The 21,727-nt window shown below is 37.2% G+C and overlaps 1 protein-coding gene across 1 annotated transcript in view; it reads right to left on the bottom strand.

The window, feature by feature from the left end:
* ZC3H6 (zinc finger CCCH-type containing 6) overlaps window positions 1-21,727 on the bottom strand; it is a 60,254-nt gene that overhangs the window by 21,923 nt on the left and 16,604 nt on the right. Inside the window, exons 2-3 of the mRNA XM_040623201.1 lie at window positions 13,536-13,716; window positions 6,244-6,366 (exon numbers count right to left, since the gene is read on the bottom strand). Of these exons, the coding sequence (XP_040479135.1) occupies window positions 6,244-6,366; window positions 13,536-13,716 (304 nt within the window). The remainder of the gene's footprint in view (window positions 1-6,243; window positions 6,367-13,535; window positions 13,717-21,727) is intronic.

Below are 21,727 nucleotides of genomic sequence, written 5' to 3'. Positions count from 1 at the left end.
CTACTTCTCCCTCTCCCTCTACCCTCCTCCCCCACTGTGTTCTCTCCTGCTTATTCTGCTTTTTCTCTCTCTCAAATAAATAAATAAATAAATAAATAAATAATCTTTTTAAAAGAGAAAAAAGAAAAAGTCTTTTCAACAAATGGTGTTGGGAAAATTGGACAGATACATGCAAAAGAATGAAATTGTACCACTTTCTTACACCATACACAAAAACAAACTCAAAACGGATTAAGGACCTAAATGTGAGACCTGAAACCATAAAAATCCTAGAAGAGGCCACAGGTAGTAATTTCCCCAACATTGGCTGTACATCTTTCTAGATGTGTCTCTTGAGACAGGGGAAACAAAAGCAAAAATAAACTATTGGGACTACCTCAAAATAAAAAGCTTCTGCTCAGCAAAGGAAACAACTAGCAAAACTAAAAGCCAATCTACTGAATGGGAGAATATATCTGCAAATGACATATTTGATAAAGGGTCAGCATCCAAAATATGTAAAGAACTTAATCAACTCAACACCAAAAAACAAATAATCCCCAAAAATGTGATTCTATTAATGCTTCAAGGATATATTTCAATAATCTAGGACTAAAGAGCACTCTTTAATGAGTATGAACTTTTCTCTGCAGATTAGATGCTTGTTATAACTTTTAATTCTTTTTTTTTTTTTTAAGCAGACTCCATGCCCAGCATAGAGCCCAATGGGGGGCTTAAATTCACAACCCTGAGGATCAAGATCTGAGCTAAGATTAAGAGTCGGATGCTTAACTGACTGAAACACCCATACACCCCCAAAACTTTTAATTCTTTTTTTTTTAAAGATTTTATTTATTTATTTGACAGAGAGAGAGAGAGCATAAGCAGGCAGAGCGGCAGGCAGAAGGAGAGGGAGAAGCGGGCTCCCAGCCAAGCAGAGAGCCCAACGAAGGGCTCGATCACAGGATCCCGGATCATGACCTGAGCCGAAGGCAGACGCTTAACCAATTGAGTCACCCAGGTGCCCCCAAACCTTTTAATTCTTAATAATTTAATTCTCTGATTTTTCATAGCTTTTACAAAAATAATCTCCATATTCCTACTTTTTAAAATAGAATTACCCCTAAACTTTCTATTTATTCCCCTAGCTAGTTTTCCTAACTGCGGATATTCCTAATAGCCCCCTAATGATGCAAACCTCCCCTCCTCCCAGGGCTCCTTCTGCAGTCAGAGACTCTAATATTTGGGTCTGGGCATCACCCATGCAGTGCTAGTTTCACGAAGCACTAAATGGATGACATTACAGGAGCAGCCCCAGTTTTCTAGGAGAATATCTCATGCTTCACATGTCCATCATTTGGAATGAACAAAATGCATTCATCAGCAAGGATCTAGCAAGTATTTTTTAAAGCCTTCCTGCAAGAATATAACAGAAATGAAAAAGCCTGTAAGTTCTACCAAAGGATACAGTTTCTCCAATCACTTTGCTGACTGATTATCAGGCTAGATTCCTGGCCAGAGGGCCTACAGGACAGACTGGTTTCTGTAAAATGGAAACTGGTCCCACAATGATCACTATAAACATGAAATAAGGGAATGGGAGCCTTTGAATAAGGATGAAGAAAAGGGAAGATATACTAACTCCTCAAATTTAGTAGCTAGATGTTAATACTATCGTCTCTTTTTGGCCTAAATTATAGAAGTTATACAGCAGACATTTGTTATCTAGGAAAACAGGATTTTTAGGATGTACTTAGGGTATTTTCTAATCTCAGTGAGTCAACTCTAAAACATATGTGGAGGAAATGGTACTGAAATTTCTTTTCTCCTAGCAGACTAAATAATTCCAATCAGTTCTCCTCCTAAAAAATGTACAAAAGATAGACACAATATTTTTTTAAATCCACTGTAAACATCAGAGAGCTATCAAATGTGTGAGGGATTACTGGACCATTAATATCCATGGAGGAGATGAAAATCGTGAGAAATGAGCAGCATCTGGAGCGGTTTTTGCTCTGAAAGCATCAGCCTGACATGAAAAATCAAATGAAAGGTTCAAAAGCACTTCTGACTACCCCTCTAATCTATGGGAACAAAAGGAGAAATCCAGAGTCTAGAAAAAGTAGAAGCCTTAGTAACCCCCACCCATCAATTTTGGGTCAATCTCAAAACATGGATCAGAGACTACAGTCCAATCTATCATCTGGGTGGCCAAGAAGAGTTTCAAACCCTGAAGTTGGAATAAAGTTTGTAAAGGTCACTAAAAATTTGTCAGGAGCAAGTAAAAATCCTCTCTGGAGGAAATTAATATCATCCCAGGCCTCATATAATTTTTACAAAATGCACCATATTTTGCAAACACAATGCTCAGCACACAATACAAAAAGCAAACAAAAAAACCTAGTCATATGAGGAGACAAGATCAGAAAGAGGACCAGCTAAAAGCAACCAGTAATAGAAAGAGACTCCAGGGGCGCCTGGGTGGCACAGCAGTTAAGCGTCTGCCTTCAGCTCAGGAGGGCGTGACCCCAGGGTTATGGGATCGAGCCCCACGTCAGGCTCCTCGCTATGAGCCTGCTTCTTCCTCTTCCTCTCCCACTCCCCCTGCTTGTGTTCCCTCCCTCTCTCATTGGCTGTCTCTGTCAAATAAATAAATAAAATCTTAAAAGAAAAGAAAAAGAAACAGACTCCAGCTATTGAAATTCACGTGACACAGATTTTAAAATATCTGCGCTTGTTATTTTCAAGTAAATGACATGAGAATTTTAGCAGCAAACTGGGAACTATAAAATTACTCTGAAGATTTGAAAAAAAATTAAATTTCTAGGTTTGAAAAATACAAACATGGGAATTAAGAACTTAATAGATGGGGGCGCCTGGGTGGCACAGCGGTTAAGCGTCTGCCTTCGGCTCAGGGCGTGATCCCGGCGTTATGGGATCGAGCCCCGTATCAGGCTCCTCCGCTGGGAGCCTGCTTCTTCCTCTCCTACTCCCCCTGCTTGTGTTCCCTCTCTCGCTGGCTGTCTCTCTCTCTGTCAAATAAATAAATAAATTCTTTAAAAAAAAAAAAAAAGAACTTAATAGATGGATTTAACGGCAAATTAGGTCCTCTAAAGAGAAGAGGAGAAAAGAAAGGTAAAGGATAAAACAAAGCATATGCAGTAAAATGTTAACATTCTGGGAATCTGGGTGAAAGATATACAGGAATTCTTTGCACCATTTTTGGAACTTTTCTACAAGTCATTACGACAAAATTAAAAGTTATTAAAAATAACAAACAGTTTCCCAATATATAAAAGCTAAGAGATTTTATTGACAGTGAAACTGCACCACAAACAATGCTAAATAAAGACTAAGTACTTTAGGTTTAAAAAAATGATACCAGATGGAAATTCAGATCTACACAAAGGAACAAAGAGCACTGGAAGTGAAATGTGGGTAAATATAAAATACCATCCCTTTTCTTTTCTTAATTTCTTTAACTGAGTTTTTGAAACAAAAATAATTACATTGTATTTGTAGCGATATATAATAGTATAATGACAATAAATAACTAGAATGTTTAAGAAAATATGAGTCAGTTAAAACAAATGTAATGTGTATACATACAACTGATTTTGTCCTTCAGAGTAGCCCCCATATAAGGCTATATATTTATTAAAATACTTCTGCCACTGTTTTAAAATATTCTATACCTCCTCTTCTGGAACAACTTTTATGGCAGCTTATGAATCAAGAGCTTATAAATCTCATTATTTGGTATTTTCAACTGCTTTGCTATCTGAAATAGTGATGATCATTCTGAGCATTTTTTGATTGTTTGAAATAGTCTCTAAACAACTTTTGATTATTTCTTTTTTTTTTTAAGATTTTATTTATTTATTTGACAGAGAGAGAGGCAGCGAGAGAGGGAACACAAGCAGGGGGAGTGGGAGAGGGAGAAGCAGGCTTCCTGCTGAGCAGGGAGCCCGATGCAGGGCTCAATCCCAGAGGGCTGGGATCATGACCTGAGCCGAAGACAGATGCTTAACGACTGAGCCACCCAGGCGCCCCACTTTTGATTATTTCTAAAAAATAAATCTACCTGCAAATGATGAAATTTAGGTACCACATCAGTGCTTGATATATTTAAAAATTTTGTCATTAGTAAAAATAATTCTAATGAATAGCTGTTACAATGTTCTGAGAAATGGCAGCTCCATTTACTCCAAAGTCAGCAGACACACTGAATATACAAATACATTCACCTAACTCAATAAAATTATTAACTAGAGTATAATTCTTTTCAAATTTTAAAAGAAGATATGATAATAAACTTCATTTATTCAATAGTTACTTACTGAGCAACCTCAACTATAAAGAAGGCAATAGAAAAACAGACGGCAATGAAAGAACTCGAACACACACAGTATTTTGTTTTCTAAGCTCACAAGAGATTAGGAACACCAAATTAGGAAAACGAATGGAACTCTGTACACAAGCATATTGACAGATTGGCAGAAACCAGAACTCAGAAAGTTTGCGGTTTTTCAGATAGGTGCAGGTTGATCTGAATATTCCCCAGTGTTCCTGAGAGCATCATGATTTTTCTAGCACAAAATACTATTTATACTGAAGACCGTTTATACAGTACAACATGTCTGAGAAAGATATAAAGTATATCATGTGGTTTTAATTCTTTTCTATTTAAAACACTTCAAATAATTTCTGCACTTAAAAAGGTAGATGTCACAAAGTTCATATGTGAAAGCCCTAACCCCCAATAGGGGGATCAGAATGTAACTGCATTTGGAGATAGGCCTTTAAAGAGGTGATGAAGTTAAAATGAGGTTGCTGGGGTGGGCTCTGATCTAATCTGACTGATGTCCTTATAAGAGGGCATCGGACACACAGAGAGACACCAGGGGTGTGCATGCACAGCAGAATGACCGTTGGAGGACAAAGCAGCAAGACGCTAGCCATCTACAAGCCTGGGAGAAAAGGCTAAACAGATCTTTCCCTTATGGTCCTCAAAGGATACCAACCCTGTTGGCATCTTGATCTGGCACTTCTAGCCACCAGACTACTAGAAAATAAACTTTTGTTGTTTAAACCACTAGTCTGCAGTATTTTGTTACGACCCTAGCAATCTAATATATGATGTATGATTTTCAAAGTAAAATTTATAGCATGCATCTATATAAGTCTCTTTTTCTATACTGAAAAATATAAAACGTTTTTTCAAAATATCAGAAGGCAAAGAATAAAACTGAAAATTTTATTTTACCCTTAAAAGAGGTACCTGAGTGGCTTAGTCAGTTAAGCATTTGCCTTCAGCACAGGTCGTGCGATGGAGTCCCACGTTGGGCTCCCTGCTCAACGGGGAGTCTGCTTCTACCCCTACCCTTCCCCTGCTTGTGCTCTCTCGCTTTCTCTCTCTCTCAAATAAATAAAATCTTAAAAATCAATAAATAAAAGGCAATACCTCAAAACCACAATGAAATGTCATTTCACACCCTTTAGGAAGACTATTATAAAATAAATAAATAAAATAAAACCCAAAGCAAAACAAAGCAAAAAACCCCCTCAGAAAATAACAAGTTTGGCAAGGATATGGAGAAACCGGAAAACCTCATGTATTGTGGTGGGAATGTAAAATTGTAGCCATTATGGGAAACATCTTGGCAGTTCCTCAGAAAATTAAACACAGGATTACTATATGACCCAGCAATTCCAGTCTTAGGTATATGTTCCAAGGAACTGAAAGCAGGGTCTTGAAGAGATGTCATCCACCCATGTACATAAGCAGCATTATTCACAATAGTCAAAAGGTGGAAGCAATCCATGCGTCCAACAACAGAGGACCACACAAACAAAATATGGTGCACACATACGATGGAATATTATCCAGCCTTAAAAAGGAATGAAATTCTGATACATGCCAGATGAACCTTCAAAAATTATGATAAATGAAATAAGCCAGACAGAAAAAGACAAATATAGTATGATTCCACCTATATGCCTATAGAGTAGGCAAATTCATAGAGACAAAGTAGAATAGCAGTTACCGGGGGCTGGTGGGGAGGGAGAAGTGGGGTGTTATCATTTGATGGGTACGCAGATTCTGTTTGGGATGATGAAAAAGTTCTAGAAATGGATAGTGGTGATGGGTACACAACATTGTGAATATACTTAATGCCACTGAATTGTATGTTGAAAAATGGTTAAAATGGTAAATTTTATATTAATGTATATTTGATCACATTTTTTTAAAAAAGGCAATACCTGAGAAAATGGAATGTCATAATCCCTGTAGAAACCAGCTCTTTTTTTGTGGGAACTTTCTGTATGTTCGACATCTGAATCAAGGCTGTAGTCTGAACTATCATCACTAGATGGAGAATTATGCTAAAAGAAAGGAAAAAACAAATAGTTATATTTGCAAAAGGAAGAAACTTTAGTAACTAGATAGGCTTGTTTCAGCCAGAAGTGCCAACCAATAGACTGTAATATGCTAGTAGGTTCTGAAGTATTAACCAAAAAATAGTTGCTCCAAAAGCCACCACTACAACTTCTCTAAAATTTTCTGAGGAAAATTATATCTTTTCCTCATGGCAGCATTCTCTTCATCATCCCTGTGGTCCAAGGACTTGTGCCCCTCTATGCTCAAAAGTGATCTTAAAGTTAATCTTAAAAGAATAAAATTAGATCTTCAAAGAGGATCATAGAACATAAGTAGAGTATGAATTAATTACTTTTACCTAACATGGCTTTAGAATTCTTATTCTTTTCATAAGTACCCTAAAGCTAAAAGATACCCAAACACACCAAATTATAAATGTGATATAAATCCAACCCACAAAATCGAACAAAAGTGAAATGGAAACCACAAGTAACTAATAATGATTAGTAAATATCAAGAGTAAGCTATTTAAAGTATGAAGGCACTTCCCCAAAAAAGTCACCGTATCTCCATTGAGTCAAAATAATTACCTTCTCAGGGTAAGCACTCTCTTTAAAGAATTCTTAAGTTCTTATCAGTGAAGATACTGACTCAGTAAAAATTTGCTGAACTAAATTGAACTCTGATATTTTCACAGTAGAAGGATGTCTTCCTCTACTCCATTCCTACAGGCTCTTTTAAGAAAGACAAACTTTTCTTCCATTTGTTCTTAAATGTTCTCAGGTTTAGTTTTTTGGTGGTATTATTTCTGTTTTTGCTGATTTGATAGGTGATATGAAGAAATCTTTTTATAATTATGCTATGAAATGCTTCAAGCTTATCTAATATTTGTTGGTCAGGGTTTGAAATAAATATTGTCCATTTCTCTCTCTCTCTCTCTTTTTTTAAGTAGGCTCCATGCCCAATGCAGGGCTTGAACTCATGACCCCGAGATCAAGAGATGTGCTCTGTGGACTGAGCTGGTCAGGCGCCTCAAAGCATTGTCCATTTAAAAGCCAAGTTTACTGAGTCAATAGCAGAAGTCGGCTCCAGCTCAAAGGAAAATTTTCACTTGAAGATCACTAAAGGAATAAGACTTGATTAAGAAGCTCAAACGAAGACACTGTACTGAAAAACCACCAGAGAAGAGAAGGTTCTGCTTAAGGTAGAAGTTTCTTAAGATTATTCCAAAACAGTGAGGCTAAGAAAACATACGGACTTTAAGAAGCCATTAAGAAGACTATTATCAAAAAATATATATATGTGACAGGGTGCCTGGGTGGCTCAGTCAGGGTTAAGTGTCCGACTCTTGGTTTTGGCTCCGGTCATGACCTCAGGGTTGTGAGATTGAGCCCCACATGGGGTTCCTTGCTCAGCGAGAAGTCTACTCGAGATTGCCTCTCCTTCACCTTCTGCCCCACCCCCTGCTCTCACACAGGCTCTCTCTCTCTCTTAAATAAATAAATAAATAAATAAATAAATAAATAAATAAATATCTTAAAAAAAGAAGTTGAGTAATTATTAACCTGAATTAGCCACTGGACTGCATTAAAAATAGCTAGTAAATAGAATAGGTCAGGAGAGATGGTATATCACTGCTGAGATTAGGTTATAAAAAAGACTATAGCTTTCATCTTGGGTGCTCTCTCTTGTTCTCTCTCACTTATGGTTCACCTGTTTTGGGCGAAGCCAGATAACATCATGAGGACACTGAGGCAGTCTGTAGAGAGGTCCACACGGTTAGGAACTGAGGTCTGCCAAGAGCCATGTGAGTGAACATGGAAAAGGATCCTCCCTCAGTCAAGCCTTGAGAGGATTGCAACCCCATGAGAAAAGCTGAGCCAGAATCACCTGGTTATGCTGCACCCAGATTCCTGACCCACAAAAACTGGAAATAAATTTCTGTTTTTTTAAGCTTCTAAGTTTGGGGTAATGTTGTGCAGCAATAGTTAACTAATAAGATTTTGGTGTCTGGAAACGCTGTGCTTCCATAAGAAATATCTAAAAGGTAGGAGGGCTTTTGGAAACAGGCAGTGGATAGAAACTGGAAGGACTTTGAGGAGAGTATTAGTGAAAGTCTAAACCGCCTCAAATGAGGGGCGCCGGGCTAGCTCAGTGGGTGGAATACGCAACTCTTAATCTTCAGGTCATGAGTTCAAGCCCCACATTGGGTGTACAGATACAAAAAATAATAATAATAATAATAATTTAAAAAGTGGGTTAGGCAACCAACTCTTGGTTTCCTCCTGGGTCATGATTTCATAGGTCATGAGATCGAGCCCCGTGTCAGGCTCCATGCTCATCAGGCAGTCTGCTTGGGATTCTCTCTCTGCCTCTTCCCCTCCCCCAACTCGTGCACATGTGTGCGCTCTCTCTCTCAAATACATAAATCTTTAAATAAATAAATAAATAAACTACCTTGAATGATTGTTAGTAAAATTCTGACCTTTGAAGCAACTTAAAGGAAAGTGGGATATCTTATTAAAACCAGAAAAACGGAAATCTCATTATGCAGTGGCAGAAAGTTGCACGACACAGCTACATTCAGTAATATGATAAGTAGAAATTGTGTCTAGTGATCTAGTTAAGATTATCAGGAAAAATGCTGAAAGTATATATCTGCCAAAGAAGATACACAAAGGAAAGGCTGTTAAAAAGAAGATGGGACTTGATGGTTTTGAAAGTTCTTAGCTTCAACATACTGAACTTTATTTTTGCTTTTCCCTTTTTTCTTTTCTTTTTTTCTTAAGCTCACCCAACATGGAGCTCAAACTCACACCCCAGGATGAAGAGTCCCATGTTCCACTGACTGAGCCAGCCAGGTGCCCCTTTTTCTTGATTAGTCTGGCCAATGATTTATATATATTATTGATCTTTTTTTTACTAACTAGTGGTTTTTCATTTTAATTCATTAAGTTCTGCTTGTAATTTAATTAGAAGTCCTTCCTGTTTGTTTTTGTTTTGATTTGCTACTTTCTAGCATTTATTACTGTAATACTCTTAATTTTTCTCCTGATAATTGCTTTAGCTATGTCCTGTTGGTACTTACACATCAAGATTTTATCATTATTTTCACGAAATTCTGAAGTTTTTATCTGTTTCCCCTGTGTTCCACAGGCTATTTATAGCAGGTATTTGGATTACAAAGCAAAAAGACATTTTGTTTTTTGACTTTATTAGTAATATCTAATTTTAGTGTATTGTGTTTGACATTGCTCTTTGTAACACTTCCACTCTGTATCAAAGTAATTGGAGCTTATAAAGCCTACTGCATGGCCATAAAGATGAGACACAGATGTATTCTCAGGATTCAGAGCTCACTATATAATCTCTCTTTAATATTCTCACCACCTTTTCATCCACTTGATTGATCTCTTTGGGTTAAGAGAGGCATACTGGTATATCTCCTGTCATTAGTGCATTCTTATTTCTTCTTACAGTTCCTATAGTTCTTGCTTTACAAAAGTTGCTGTTTGGGGGCATATAAAATATTACCAACTTATACTTCATCGTGAATTATAGCCTTTAACATCATAAAATGTCCTTCTTGTTTCTTTCAATGCCTTTTTGAACTAATTTTCACTTTTTCAGATATCAACGTTATGACTTTTTTTTCTTAAGATTTTATTTATTTGAGAGAGAGAGACAGAGTCAGAGCATGAGCAGGGGGGAGGGGCAGAGGGAGAGGGACAAGTAAACTCCCCGCTGAGCAGGGAGCCTGACTCAGGGCTTGATCCCAGGACCCCAAGATCATGACCTGAGCCGAAGGCAGACACTTAATCAACTCAGCCACCCAGGCACCCCACAACAATATGACTCCTGCCTTTTCCTTCTTTGCATTTGCCTGGCATAGCTTTACCCATTTTTTAAACCCTTCTCTTATACACAGCTTAGAGTTGGATTTTGCATCATTGGGGAGTATACATTTTGGTATTTAGAAAGGTTTGTGTTTTTGTTTAAATTATTTTACCATTCATTCATTCATTCATTCATTTATAAGTAGGCTCCATGCCCGGAATGGAACCCAATGCGGGGCTTGAACTCACAACCCTGAGATCAAGACCTGAGCTGAATCAAGAGTCTGACGCTCAACCAACTGAGCCACCCAAGTGTCCCTCAATTATTTCTTTCACACAACCTTTTTCTAATAACTTTAGTCCCTGTCCCTTCTTTGCATACTCTTTCTTTACTAACAGGACCAATAGTAAAGTTCAGCACTAACCTCTTCTCCTTCCTTTTTCATTCCCAGGATGACAATGTGAAGCAACATCCTTTTACTGTGAGCTAATAAACGTAAGGCAATCAGTAAGCTTATCCTGCTTGCCATATACTCTTCTGTTTTCCTGATAATTTTTATAGTTGTAATATTCGGGTATGTAATAATACACTGCTCTTATGTTCATCATTTAGTCTTAGTTTTACAAGGAAATATATACCTGTATGTAGATCCTCTCTCTCAACTAGTCATTTTGGTTATCTAAACTTGTTCTATGGTGGAGTCTACAGGAAGGCTCATGATATCAATATTTCCAGAGTTCTCCCATATATATATGGTTTTGACAACTTTATATCTGAAGGTCAGTATTTAGCTGGATATAAAATTCTTGGCCCGTATCTTATTTAAATATGTCATTCCAGGGGTGGCTCAGTTCGTTAACTGTCTGCCTTTGGCTCAGGTCATGATCCCAGGGTCCTGGGATTGAGCCCTGTGTCAGGCTCCTGGCTCAATGGGAGAGTCTGCTTCTCCCTCTCCCTCTGCTCCTCCCTCTACTTGTGCTCTCTCTCTTGCTCTCCTCTCTGTTTAATAAAATCTTTAAAAAAAATGTCATGGAATGACATATGGAATCATTATCTCTTGGCATAAAATATTTATATCAAAAATTTTTATATAAACCTGATTCTCTTTCCCTAATAAGGGACTTGGTCTTTTTGCCTTGATGACCAAAGGATATTTCCCCAAAATTGTGTTTATGCTGTTTGATCATAGCTTATATTACTTTATTAAATTTTTTTATCATTTTGAAATATTAGGTTAGATATTTTATATGTTTTGTGGGAATTCTTTCTCTTCTGAAAGAATATTATTCTATTATTCTTTTCTTAAATTATTTTATTTTATTTTTTAATTTATTTGAGATAGAGCAAGAGAGAAAGCACAAGCCGGGTGGAGGGGCAGAGGGAGAGGGAGAAGCAGGCTCCCCACTGAGCAGAGAGCCTGATGTGGGGCTCGATCCCAGGACCTGGAGATCATGACCCGAGCTGAAGGCAGATGCTTAACTGACTGAGCCACCCAGGCGTCCCTCTTTTTTTTTTTTTTTAATAATAATTTACATGGAGTGTATCATAGTCCTATCTTGTTTTCTAGGGTTATTTCTTCTGTTGTTTGCATGAAGTATTAATAAATATGGCTATGTATCTTCTGAGATATGCCTTGCTTTTTCCCTTCCCTCTTTTTTAAAATCTATTTCTTTCCTTGCCCAGCCCTAGTATGCCTGTCCTTTCAGTTTAAATCCTAATGACAGCAGTTATATTCTCAGTGTAGGACTCTGTCTGAGAAGAGGGATTTGGTTGATTAGTATTAGGAGTTCTTCAGGCCCAGACCATTCAAGCACCATCCAAATTCACGTGGTCACCTTACACTCACATGTGAATTGAAACTAGTAAAGTCCCCTCTCACTTTCTGCTACTGTTCTCAGTTTGGCCCATGGACTTTCCACACGGAGTGAGGACTCCTCCATTTGAGAGGAGTACCTGTTGGCAATCTGTTTTCTGGAACGCCCATTACCTTCCCTCTGCCTCAGTATGCACAGTTGCTGATGCTATACAGGTCTTGGTGCTGTCTGTGGTTTGGCCTTTTCCATTTGTATTTTTAAGGTTTGTGGTGATAACTTGTTACTTCACTCTTTTGTGGATGTTGCCAATGAGTTTTTGATTTTGCTATCCTTATTGCTCTGTTTTTACGGGCGAGTTCCAGGGAGTTTGAAAAACTACCCCACCACAGATGCCAACTTTTCCCTGAGTTCTCTGTCAGCACAGATGTCCCTTCTTCCCTACCCAAACTACATGATTCTCTACGCAGAACCCTACTCTTTTTTCTTGATCACATTTGTTTTTCATTTGTTTATTGCTTTCTCTTTCCCATTTCAATGTAATCTCTATTAGAGACTGTTTCACTCATTACTATAACCCTAGCATAGAGCACAGAGATTTCCACAGCAAGCACACGAACATACATATGAATGAATAAATAAATAAGTGGACAGACAATGCCAATGCTGCTAATCTATATTTGTAGAGAATAAAACTTTCCATAACCTTTTATCATCCTTGCATATAATTCTATTAATTAAAAAGATTTATTTTAGGGATGCCTGGGTGGCTCAGTTGGTTAAACATCTGCCTTAGGCTCAGGTCTGGGCTCCAGTCCGTGTTGGGCTCCTTGCTCAGCAGGGAGCCTCCTTCTCCCTCAGCCTGCAGGTCTCCCTGCTTGTGCTCTCTCCCTCTGACAAATAAATAAAATCTTAAAAAAAAAGAAAAGATTTATTTTAACTTGCATTAAAAGTTACCTTGATTAATTTTTTAATCTTTGAGATAATTCATAAAATCTTCACGTTCAGAAAATTTATTAATCACACAAATATCTAATCAACAAGTTGTTTTGGGGGGGGGTGGAGGGGCAGAGGGAGAGAGAGAATCTTAAGCAGGCTCCATGCCCAGTGAGGAGCCTGACACAGGGCTCAGTCTCATGCCCCAAGGTCATGACCTGAGCTGAAATCCAGAGTCAGACACTTAGCTGACTGAGCCACCCAGGCACCCCTCTAATCAATTAGTTTTATAATAAAATAAGCAATGATTTATACTTTCTTTTTTTTTTAAAGATCTTATTTTTTTATTTATTTGACAGAGATAGAGACAACCAGCGAGAGAGGGAACTCAAGCAGGGGGAGTGAGAGAGGAAGAAGCAGGCTCATAGTGGAGGAGCCTGATGTGGGGCTCAATCCCAGAACGCCCTGAGCCGAAGGCAGACGCTTAACCGCTATGCCACCCAGGCGCCCCTGATTTATACTTTCTAATTTTCAGTATTTTATATTTCATACAAATTTACTAAAAGAATTAAAAGTAGATTCTAACTAACCTTATGTTTTTCACGTTTTCTCCTTTTGGATTTTTTCTTCTCTCTTTCCTTCTTGTGCTTCTTCCTTGATTTTCTATAGGCTTTTTCATTTTTCTGTTTTTCATCCTCTTTTGCTTCCTGTTCTTGTGTTTCTTCAAGTCCTGCATCATCTATTTCACCATCTTCTAATTCGCCATCTTCTCTGTAGAAAATGATGACATTTTTATTTTCAAATGTTATTCAAAAATGAATCTTATAGAAATATTTCCAAAAGAAAAACAAGCACATGCCAAGGATTCAAGTTACATTCATTTAGATCAGGGATGGCAAACTTTTCCTTTAAAGGGCCAGGTAGTATATTTACAGGCCACATATGGTTTCCTTTGCAAATTCTTCTCCCTTTTTGAGGAACAATCCTTCAAAAATGTAAGAACCAGTCTCAGCAGCAAAAATTTGCCAACCTCTGATTTGGATTAAGATCACTGACTCTCACCAAATGAATGAATGCACACATGAATGCAGTGCTATTCCACGGTATTACAATAGTTACCATCTACTAAACCACCTTTTAAGAAAAGGTTAAAACATTTTAGTAAGTAAACATTCTTACTACAGGAAGGAATTTTTAACTTAGTGTCATGTAAACAACTATAATTAGCTTTAAAATAAAAGTAATCTATATTAATTCTCACCATCAAAGTAAACTTCAATAAGAAAACAGATTTCAATACGTAGATAAGGAGCAAAACCTGAGCTACAGAAGAATCATTAATTAAACTTGAATCTGCAAAAAATATTCATAGTAAAATCGTTAACTGAATTCCAAACTTTTCAAATACTAATATGTTTCCTATAATGGAGACTAAACTAGAAGCAAACTTTTATATTGTTTATGACCTTTTTATACTTATAAAGGCAAAATATTCATTAATAGTATTTTCAAGGCAAATTAAACAATGATCTATCTACATAAGATAAGTATATAAAATAAGTTTAGCATTTAATCATGTTTCCATACAGTTTGAAAAAATGCTAACTGCTATAATACAGAAAGACAAATGTCTGTAGGACGGAAGCAAATGAGAAGCAACCAAACTATGGTACAGATACTTTAAAGTTACAAGGGATATGTGATTTCTGAAATGCAAAAAACTGATGTCACTCTCCTGCTCAAAATCTTCAATGATGATATATCTCAAATTTGCTTCACAGCTATCCATGGGAGGAAGTGGTATCAAAAAGATTGGTCATGAGTTGGTAATATTGCTCAAATTGTGGAATGTATAGGTGTTTGAAGTTTTCCATAATAAAAAGGACAGTACCAGTGATTCCCTTCTGAGCTGAGGATGACATCAGAACTCCATATTACCAAAAGGCCCTTTATAATTGAGTCCCTGCTTACCCAGCTACTTTCTATTTCTCACATCTCCAAGCTTTAAACATTGCCTTAAAAACTCTCATTGCCCCGCTCTTCTCAACACCCACCCTCCACTTCCTTCACCTGGCTAATTGCAGTTCATTCTACTGGACCCAGTTCAGATGTCATTTCCTCTAAGATGCTTCCACTGACTACCCAGGTTTAGGTGAGATGCTTCACCCTAAGTACTTCCCTAATAATTCTCATTTCTTTATCACTGCACTCTACGCATTATGTTCAAATAACCAGAACATATTGGTTGAGGAAAGTAGGATGTGATTGTGTCTTTCATAGCCGTATCTCTAACCCCTAGGATGGTTCCCTGCTGTTCACTGAATGAATGAATATACAGTATCCATAACCCTTGCATTATTGAACAGGCACATAACATCCAAAACTGGCTGTGAAGTCACTGTTACTTTCCCCCAGTTTCTATTATAAAATCAAAGAGATGTATATCCATTTAGGCAGTCTTGAAAATTTCTTGTGAGGCAGGCTTGACATTCTGGTGTTTTAACAAAAAACGTTCTGAACTTTTATAACACTATAAAACCTTAAGTCCCAAGAAAAATGAGTGCATATATTCACCAAAAGATAAGCACAAGAATGTTCTTCACGGTGTTAGTCACAATAGTAAAAAACTGTTAACCACCCAAATCCCCATCAAGAGGTGAATGGATAAATTGTGCTTTATTTATATAATGAAATACTATAAAGCAAAAAAAAAAAAAATTAGCTACTGCTACACACAATATGGATGAATCTTACAGACACAATTATGAGTAAAAGAAGCTAGACGCAAGACAGTACTGTTTGATTCCATTTATATGCATTTCAAGAAGAGGCAAAACTAACCTATGGTGACAGAAGTCAAAATAGTGATTACCTCTTAGAGGGTTGTAACTGACAAAAAAGAGGTACTTAGGAACCTTCTGAGGTGCTGAAATATTCTGTATATTGATCTGTGTGGTGACCATTACATATACATACATATTTATGTGTAAAAATTCATCAAGTTGTACATTTATGAATTGTGTACTTTACTGCCTATACTTACACCATAACAAAATTTAAACAGCACCAAAAAAACCTACAGGCATTCATTCTTTCTTTTACCACCCTTCTCCAACTTGAGCTCCTTAAAGATAAATCTTTTTATATCTTAAAATCACTAATTCATACTTAACATTTTGACTGGAGCTATTTAAATACCTAAGTATTCAAGCTAAAAATGCTGCATATGAATTTATGTCCTGCTTTACATAAATTCTTTAACTGTGAAATATGGGGTGTTCATATTTGTCATTAGACAAAAAGCGCTGAAAGGTATTTTGCTTTTCTTTCTTCTCCCTTAGCCTATTTACCATTTCAGCATTCACACAATAACAAATTTAAACTTGTGAACTTATGTATGGTTATAAGAAATAGGATAGAAAAAGGAAATAAAGAGCATTGATCCCCATTTCCATGAACTGTTTACAAATGCTCTACAAAATCAGCTTTGGGCACAAACGGAAAGCATGTGTGGCATAATGGAAACAGGAGACTTCCAGGGAGGACAGCTGGATTCTAATTCTAGTTCTGTCACCAAAATAAAATAAAGCTATCTTGATTGAGCACCTATGAATGTATCAGATACTAATCCACCTCTGTGAAAAATAAAAAACAGAAGAGATAATATAATTAAGAGTGCTTAGCATTCTCTAGATTTTGAATTAGCTCAACACCATCATGAAAACTGTTTTGTTTACTAAACCCAAGATACTTTTTAAAATTTAATAAGTCAAAAAGAGAAGCTCCCAGTTCAATTCAATATGGATGACTTTTCATTAATGTAGAGTGATTATGTCCTTTTTAGGAAAAGGCATATTCATGTTTATGGACATGTAAATAACTGTTCAGTTAACCAACAAAATTATTTTTAAAATAATATATAGCTCTTAGGCAAATCCATAAAGACAGAAAGTAGATTAGGGATTTCCAGGTAGATCAGAAGGAGGAATGAGGAGTGACTGTCAATGGTCTTGGGGTTTTTCTTTTTGGAGTGATGAAAATGCTCTAAAATTTTTTTTAAAAATGTTCTAAAATTAGATAGTGGTAATGACTGCACAACTCTGAATATCCTAAAAAAACAGTGAATTGTATACTTTAAAAAGGTGAATTTTATCTCTATAAAGCTATTATTTTAAAAAATGATTAAGTTTTAAAAGACTATATCTCTAGGTTTAAATATCTACACTGCAGACAACTGGAGAAAATTGTAACACACAGTGGAATAAATTAAAAACTCTGAAATTGGTCAATGCCCTCACTGTCCATGATATGCTCTTATTCTGAGGTAAGTCTCGCTAAATCCTTATAAATTGATTTGCTTCGTAAAGGATTATACTTTTCCCATTCTGATATTGCTGCTATTAAAACAACTTAACCTAAACCATTCAGTCTTACCTCCATAGGTAGTTTCTGCTTTTTCTTTATGCTTGCCTAAAGGCTCCTGTTACAAGCTACAGATCAGAAACTGAGTCTTCTGGAAGAAACACAAAAGCCTCGATAAAAGACTATACAAGTACTCCTGGTAGATGATATTACAAAGATATTACTCATAAATGCAAGTGTCCTAGGATAAGCTGATACGATCACCAGAAAAAAGACATTTCTCAGAAGGTACCAAATGACTGTGAGGATGTCAAAGATGTCTTTACATTCCAGAAGCAGACGACTATATAGAAGTAGGCTGCTTATCCTAAGACCAATAGAACACAAATTTCCTAGATACTTGTAACTATTGGTTGTAACACTTTTTTTTCCATGCGTTTGTTCTAATTCACCCTGTCATTTCTTCTTTACCATAGAAGAACTGCTCTGTACTGATGCCCTGGCAACCTTACATGTCTCCACCTAGCTCACACAGGTAAGGCTCAACCGCAGGCTCACCTGAGCCCTGGCAGAATGCCTCATGATCCTCCAGAATACGGAAATATAGGCAGTCTTGGGAGGTGCTGCTACGAAGCTATTTTTAACCCACCTCCATGTACTCTCCTCATATGGCCACTGTTCCTCAGCCACAGGGTACCCTACCACTCATGCTGCCTGTGATTATCTGGCCTCTTTGGTTTCGGTGTTACCCAGTGAGACAATGGACATGAGGAGCTGACACCATGGTGATCCTACATTTGTCATCTATGTAAGTAATAAACTGAATTTTACTGGCTAAATCTGTCAGCATGCTTAATGGAAATCTTACTTGGGTCTAGGCTTGCCCATGCCTACTCTGATCTTTTCCCTCAACCTTTATAGCTTATGTATGATCCTCTTGACAAAACCTTGTCCTAACTCCCTACCTTATACCTCCCAAACTAGTTATTTCTTCTCAAGGAAAACACTCTCTGTCATATCAGGGCCATGGAAGAGCTAAAATCTTATGATTTTATGTTTATCCCCAAACTGGACCTTGAACATTTACATGCTAGATGGCTCATCTTACTTGTTTCAGCAAAAGTTTCTCTTTACAAATTACCAGTGGTAAAATCTGATAGATTTCTGCAACTTTCAAAGTGTTTTTATCTTCATCCTTTATCAAATACATTCTTAACACCTTTTGGAATGTATTTGGTTTGCAGAAATTCAGCTTATCCCTTTTTGACTATCTACAGCCACAGCAAGTTTCACTCCTCAAGCCAACCTCAGAATTTGTGAAAGCCTCAACCCAAATACAAAATCCTTCAAGAATGAGACTTGGTACAAATTTATGGGCAAAATTATAAATTCTAATTAGACTAACATCCTCCATAGTCTTATGACAACCCTTCCAAATTTTGCTTAACTCTATGTAAGTTATCTGTATCCCAGAGATAACTAAGAATTCCTTTCTCACTCACTTTTTTTTTTTTTACAAGTAATTCTACTTCTGTTTTTACATATGTGGCCTTTCTAATCTTTATTTCCTGAATCAACAACATACTTATTCATATTTGCCTCATCAAAACCTAACTTGCATATACAGATAACTATACATAAAAATATAATAGACAATTTTAGATATTTCCTTCCCATGTCCTTCAGCAGATTATGCTTCTGTGGGAGTGTCTGAAGGGACACTGATCTCCCTGGAGAAAACCAGATACTTCCTTTATGCTAAAATTACTGGGGCTCTATTTTCAACTAGAGAGGTCACATAACTTGAAAATGTTATCCAAAATTTGTTACTAACATTGACTGAAAAGATAAATAATACTGCAAAGCCCCAGAGTTACGACAAACTAAAGTCATTGATCTAAGTGGTTGTGGATACTAGCATAAGCTCTAGATTTCTTGCTGGCAAGCCAAGAAAAAAAAAATACGAATTACTGCTAATACTTCCTGCTGCCCATGAAGTACTATCACAGGGAAAGTTGATCAATCTATATTCGAACAAAAGACAAGACAACTTGGTTATCAGAAGTGGACTCAGGGGGCGCCTGGGTGGCTCAGTCAGTTAAGCGTTTGCCTTTGGCTCAGATCGTGATCTCAGGGTCCTTGCTTGTCTCTCTGCCTCTGCCCCTCCCTCCTGCTCATGCTCTCTCTCTTGCTTGCTCTTTCTCTCTCAAATAAATAAATAAAATCTTTAAAAAAAAAAAAAGTGGACTCAAAAGTAAGATTCCCTTACTTTGGTCATCACTCTAAAGTGCTTTCTAGTCTCTTCTTCTAATTTAGTCATGGCTATTCTTACTTGTCAAAGTCTTCCAATGCCTGGTCTCCAGAGTCACATATGCTTCTGCATAGCTGTTATTTCATCAGATGGTACAAAAATTCATTTTGTAACAGAAGGAAAACAAAAGGACTCTGATACCCAGTCAGGCTAAATACTAAGGCCTTTGATCACAATTCATACAAAGATCATAGCCCATACAGCAGTGAATATGTAGCATGCTGTTCTATAATGGCAGGACTAAGGCGGTAGTGTTAAAACTCTACCAAGTTCCCAGCATGTGTGTATAAAAGTGCTGATCTAAAAAGAAAAAAACAAATTGCTGATCTTGTATCTCTGAATCTAACAGATACTTTTCATATCCCACCTCAGACCTCTTTATAAAGCAATCTCTACGCTTTTATGACAGCAGAACAAAATCAAAGGAGAGAATTTCTAGTTCCCAAATGACCCAATCAGAACATAAAACCTAGAATTCCTAATATATAATAAACCTTTTATTTTCTTCTCTGTCTTTTCCACTTTCAGCATGGAAAGACAAAGTGAACTCATTTCTTACCCAGCAAGTGGATTAATTTGGCTTCAAAAAAAAAAAAATCTTGGGTGAATTTTATTACTCCTTAATGCTATTTAATACTTTAAAATTCGAAAGATTAAGGTGAAAGTAAGACTAAGATTAATTTACACAGGGGTATGCCAGAAATTCTTGACTAGGGGCGCCTGGGTGGCACAGCGGTTAAGCGTCTGCCTTCGGCTCAGGGCGTGATCCTGGCGTTATGGGATCGAGCCCCACATCAGGCTCTTCCGCTATGAGCCTGCTTCTTCCTCTCCCACTCCCCCTGCTTGTGTTCCCTCTCTCGCTGGCTGTCTCTATCTCTGTCAAATAAATAAATAAAATCTAAAAAAAAAAAAAAAAAAAAAAAAAAAAAAAAGAAATTCTTGACTAATTTTTATATGTGAGATGCAAATTTGGCTCTGAGTTTCAGGAAACAAGGATTAGGTATAAGACAACAGTGCTTCCAAGACAGAAACAGACCAGTTGCTCAAGAGAGGCATAGTTTTTTCTAGCAGTGAGATTAGAAAGAAATTTCTCCCTTGAGTCCTCATAAAGACAATATTATCTGATACAATGGTCAGTACTTGACACAATGGACACTACCTTCAATAGTGTCCATACAACCAATGCAATAGTTTATCACCTACAGCATGCCCCACTTTGAACCAAGGGCTTGCTGCCAAAATCCAATTGTGAAAAAGCAATTATATAAGGAAACAAATATTGTTCAAGTACGCAATTATCTGATGTTCTGATTTTTTTTAAGATTCTATTTTTTTAAGTAATCTCTTTGGGGCTCGAACTCACAACCCTGAGACCAAGAGTAGCATGCTCAACTGAGTAAGCCAGCTAGCCAGGTACTCCTCTGATATTCTGATTTAATCTGGGGATGAAATCTACAACATCTAGAGCAGGGATTCTCAAAAACTAGATGTATATTAGAATTTTCTGTCCTCCCAACAAAAAAGGGGAGGCATTCATTCATTTAACATGTATTTATTCACCACTTTTTCAATGGGCATACAATGATAAAAAAGAAAGACATGGTTTCTTCTCTCAAGAAGTTTTTAATCTAGTGATGGGGGAGACAGACATCAATGAAAGAATCACATAAATAAATATAAAGTAACAACCATACAGGTAAATGTAGGAGGTAAATAGTGCTATGGGAGCACCCAATAGGAGGAATTCATCTGTCAGAGAAGTCTGGAAGGCTTTCCCTGAGGAAGTCATGAGTAAACTGAGATGAGGAGTTCTAACCTAAGAGATAAAGGGTTGCGGAGGGATCTCTGGCAGGCAGAGATAATAGGATAAGCAAAATTTTTTGCAGAAGAATTGAGACAGAAACTGAGACAATGCCAACGTCACTGGATTATAAAGAAAAAGGGAAAGCTCGTTTAAAATTATGCTGGAGGGGCGCCTGGGTGGCGCAGTCGTTAAGCGTCTGCCTTCGGCTCAGGGCGTGATCCCGGTGTTATGGGATCGAGCCCCACATCAGGCTCCTCTGCTGGGAGCCTGCTTCTTCCTCTCCCACTCCCCCTGCTTGTGTTCCC

This window comes from Ursus maritimus, unplaced genomic scaffold (assembly GCF_017311325.1).
Source record: "Ursus maritimus isolate PB19 unplaced genomic scaffold, ASM1731132v1 scaffold_6, whole genome shotgun sequence".
NCBI classification, from domain to species: Eukaryota; Metazoa; Chordata; class Mammalia; order Carnivora; family Ursidae; genus Ursus; species Ursus maritimus.
Note: the sequence above shows the minus strand (reverse complement) of the source record. Positions and strands in the feature narration are given on the sequence as shown.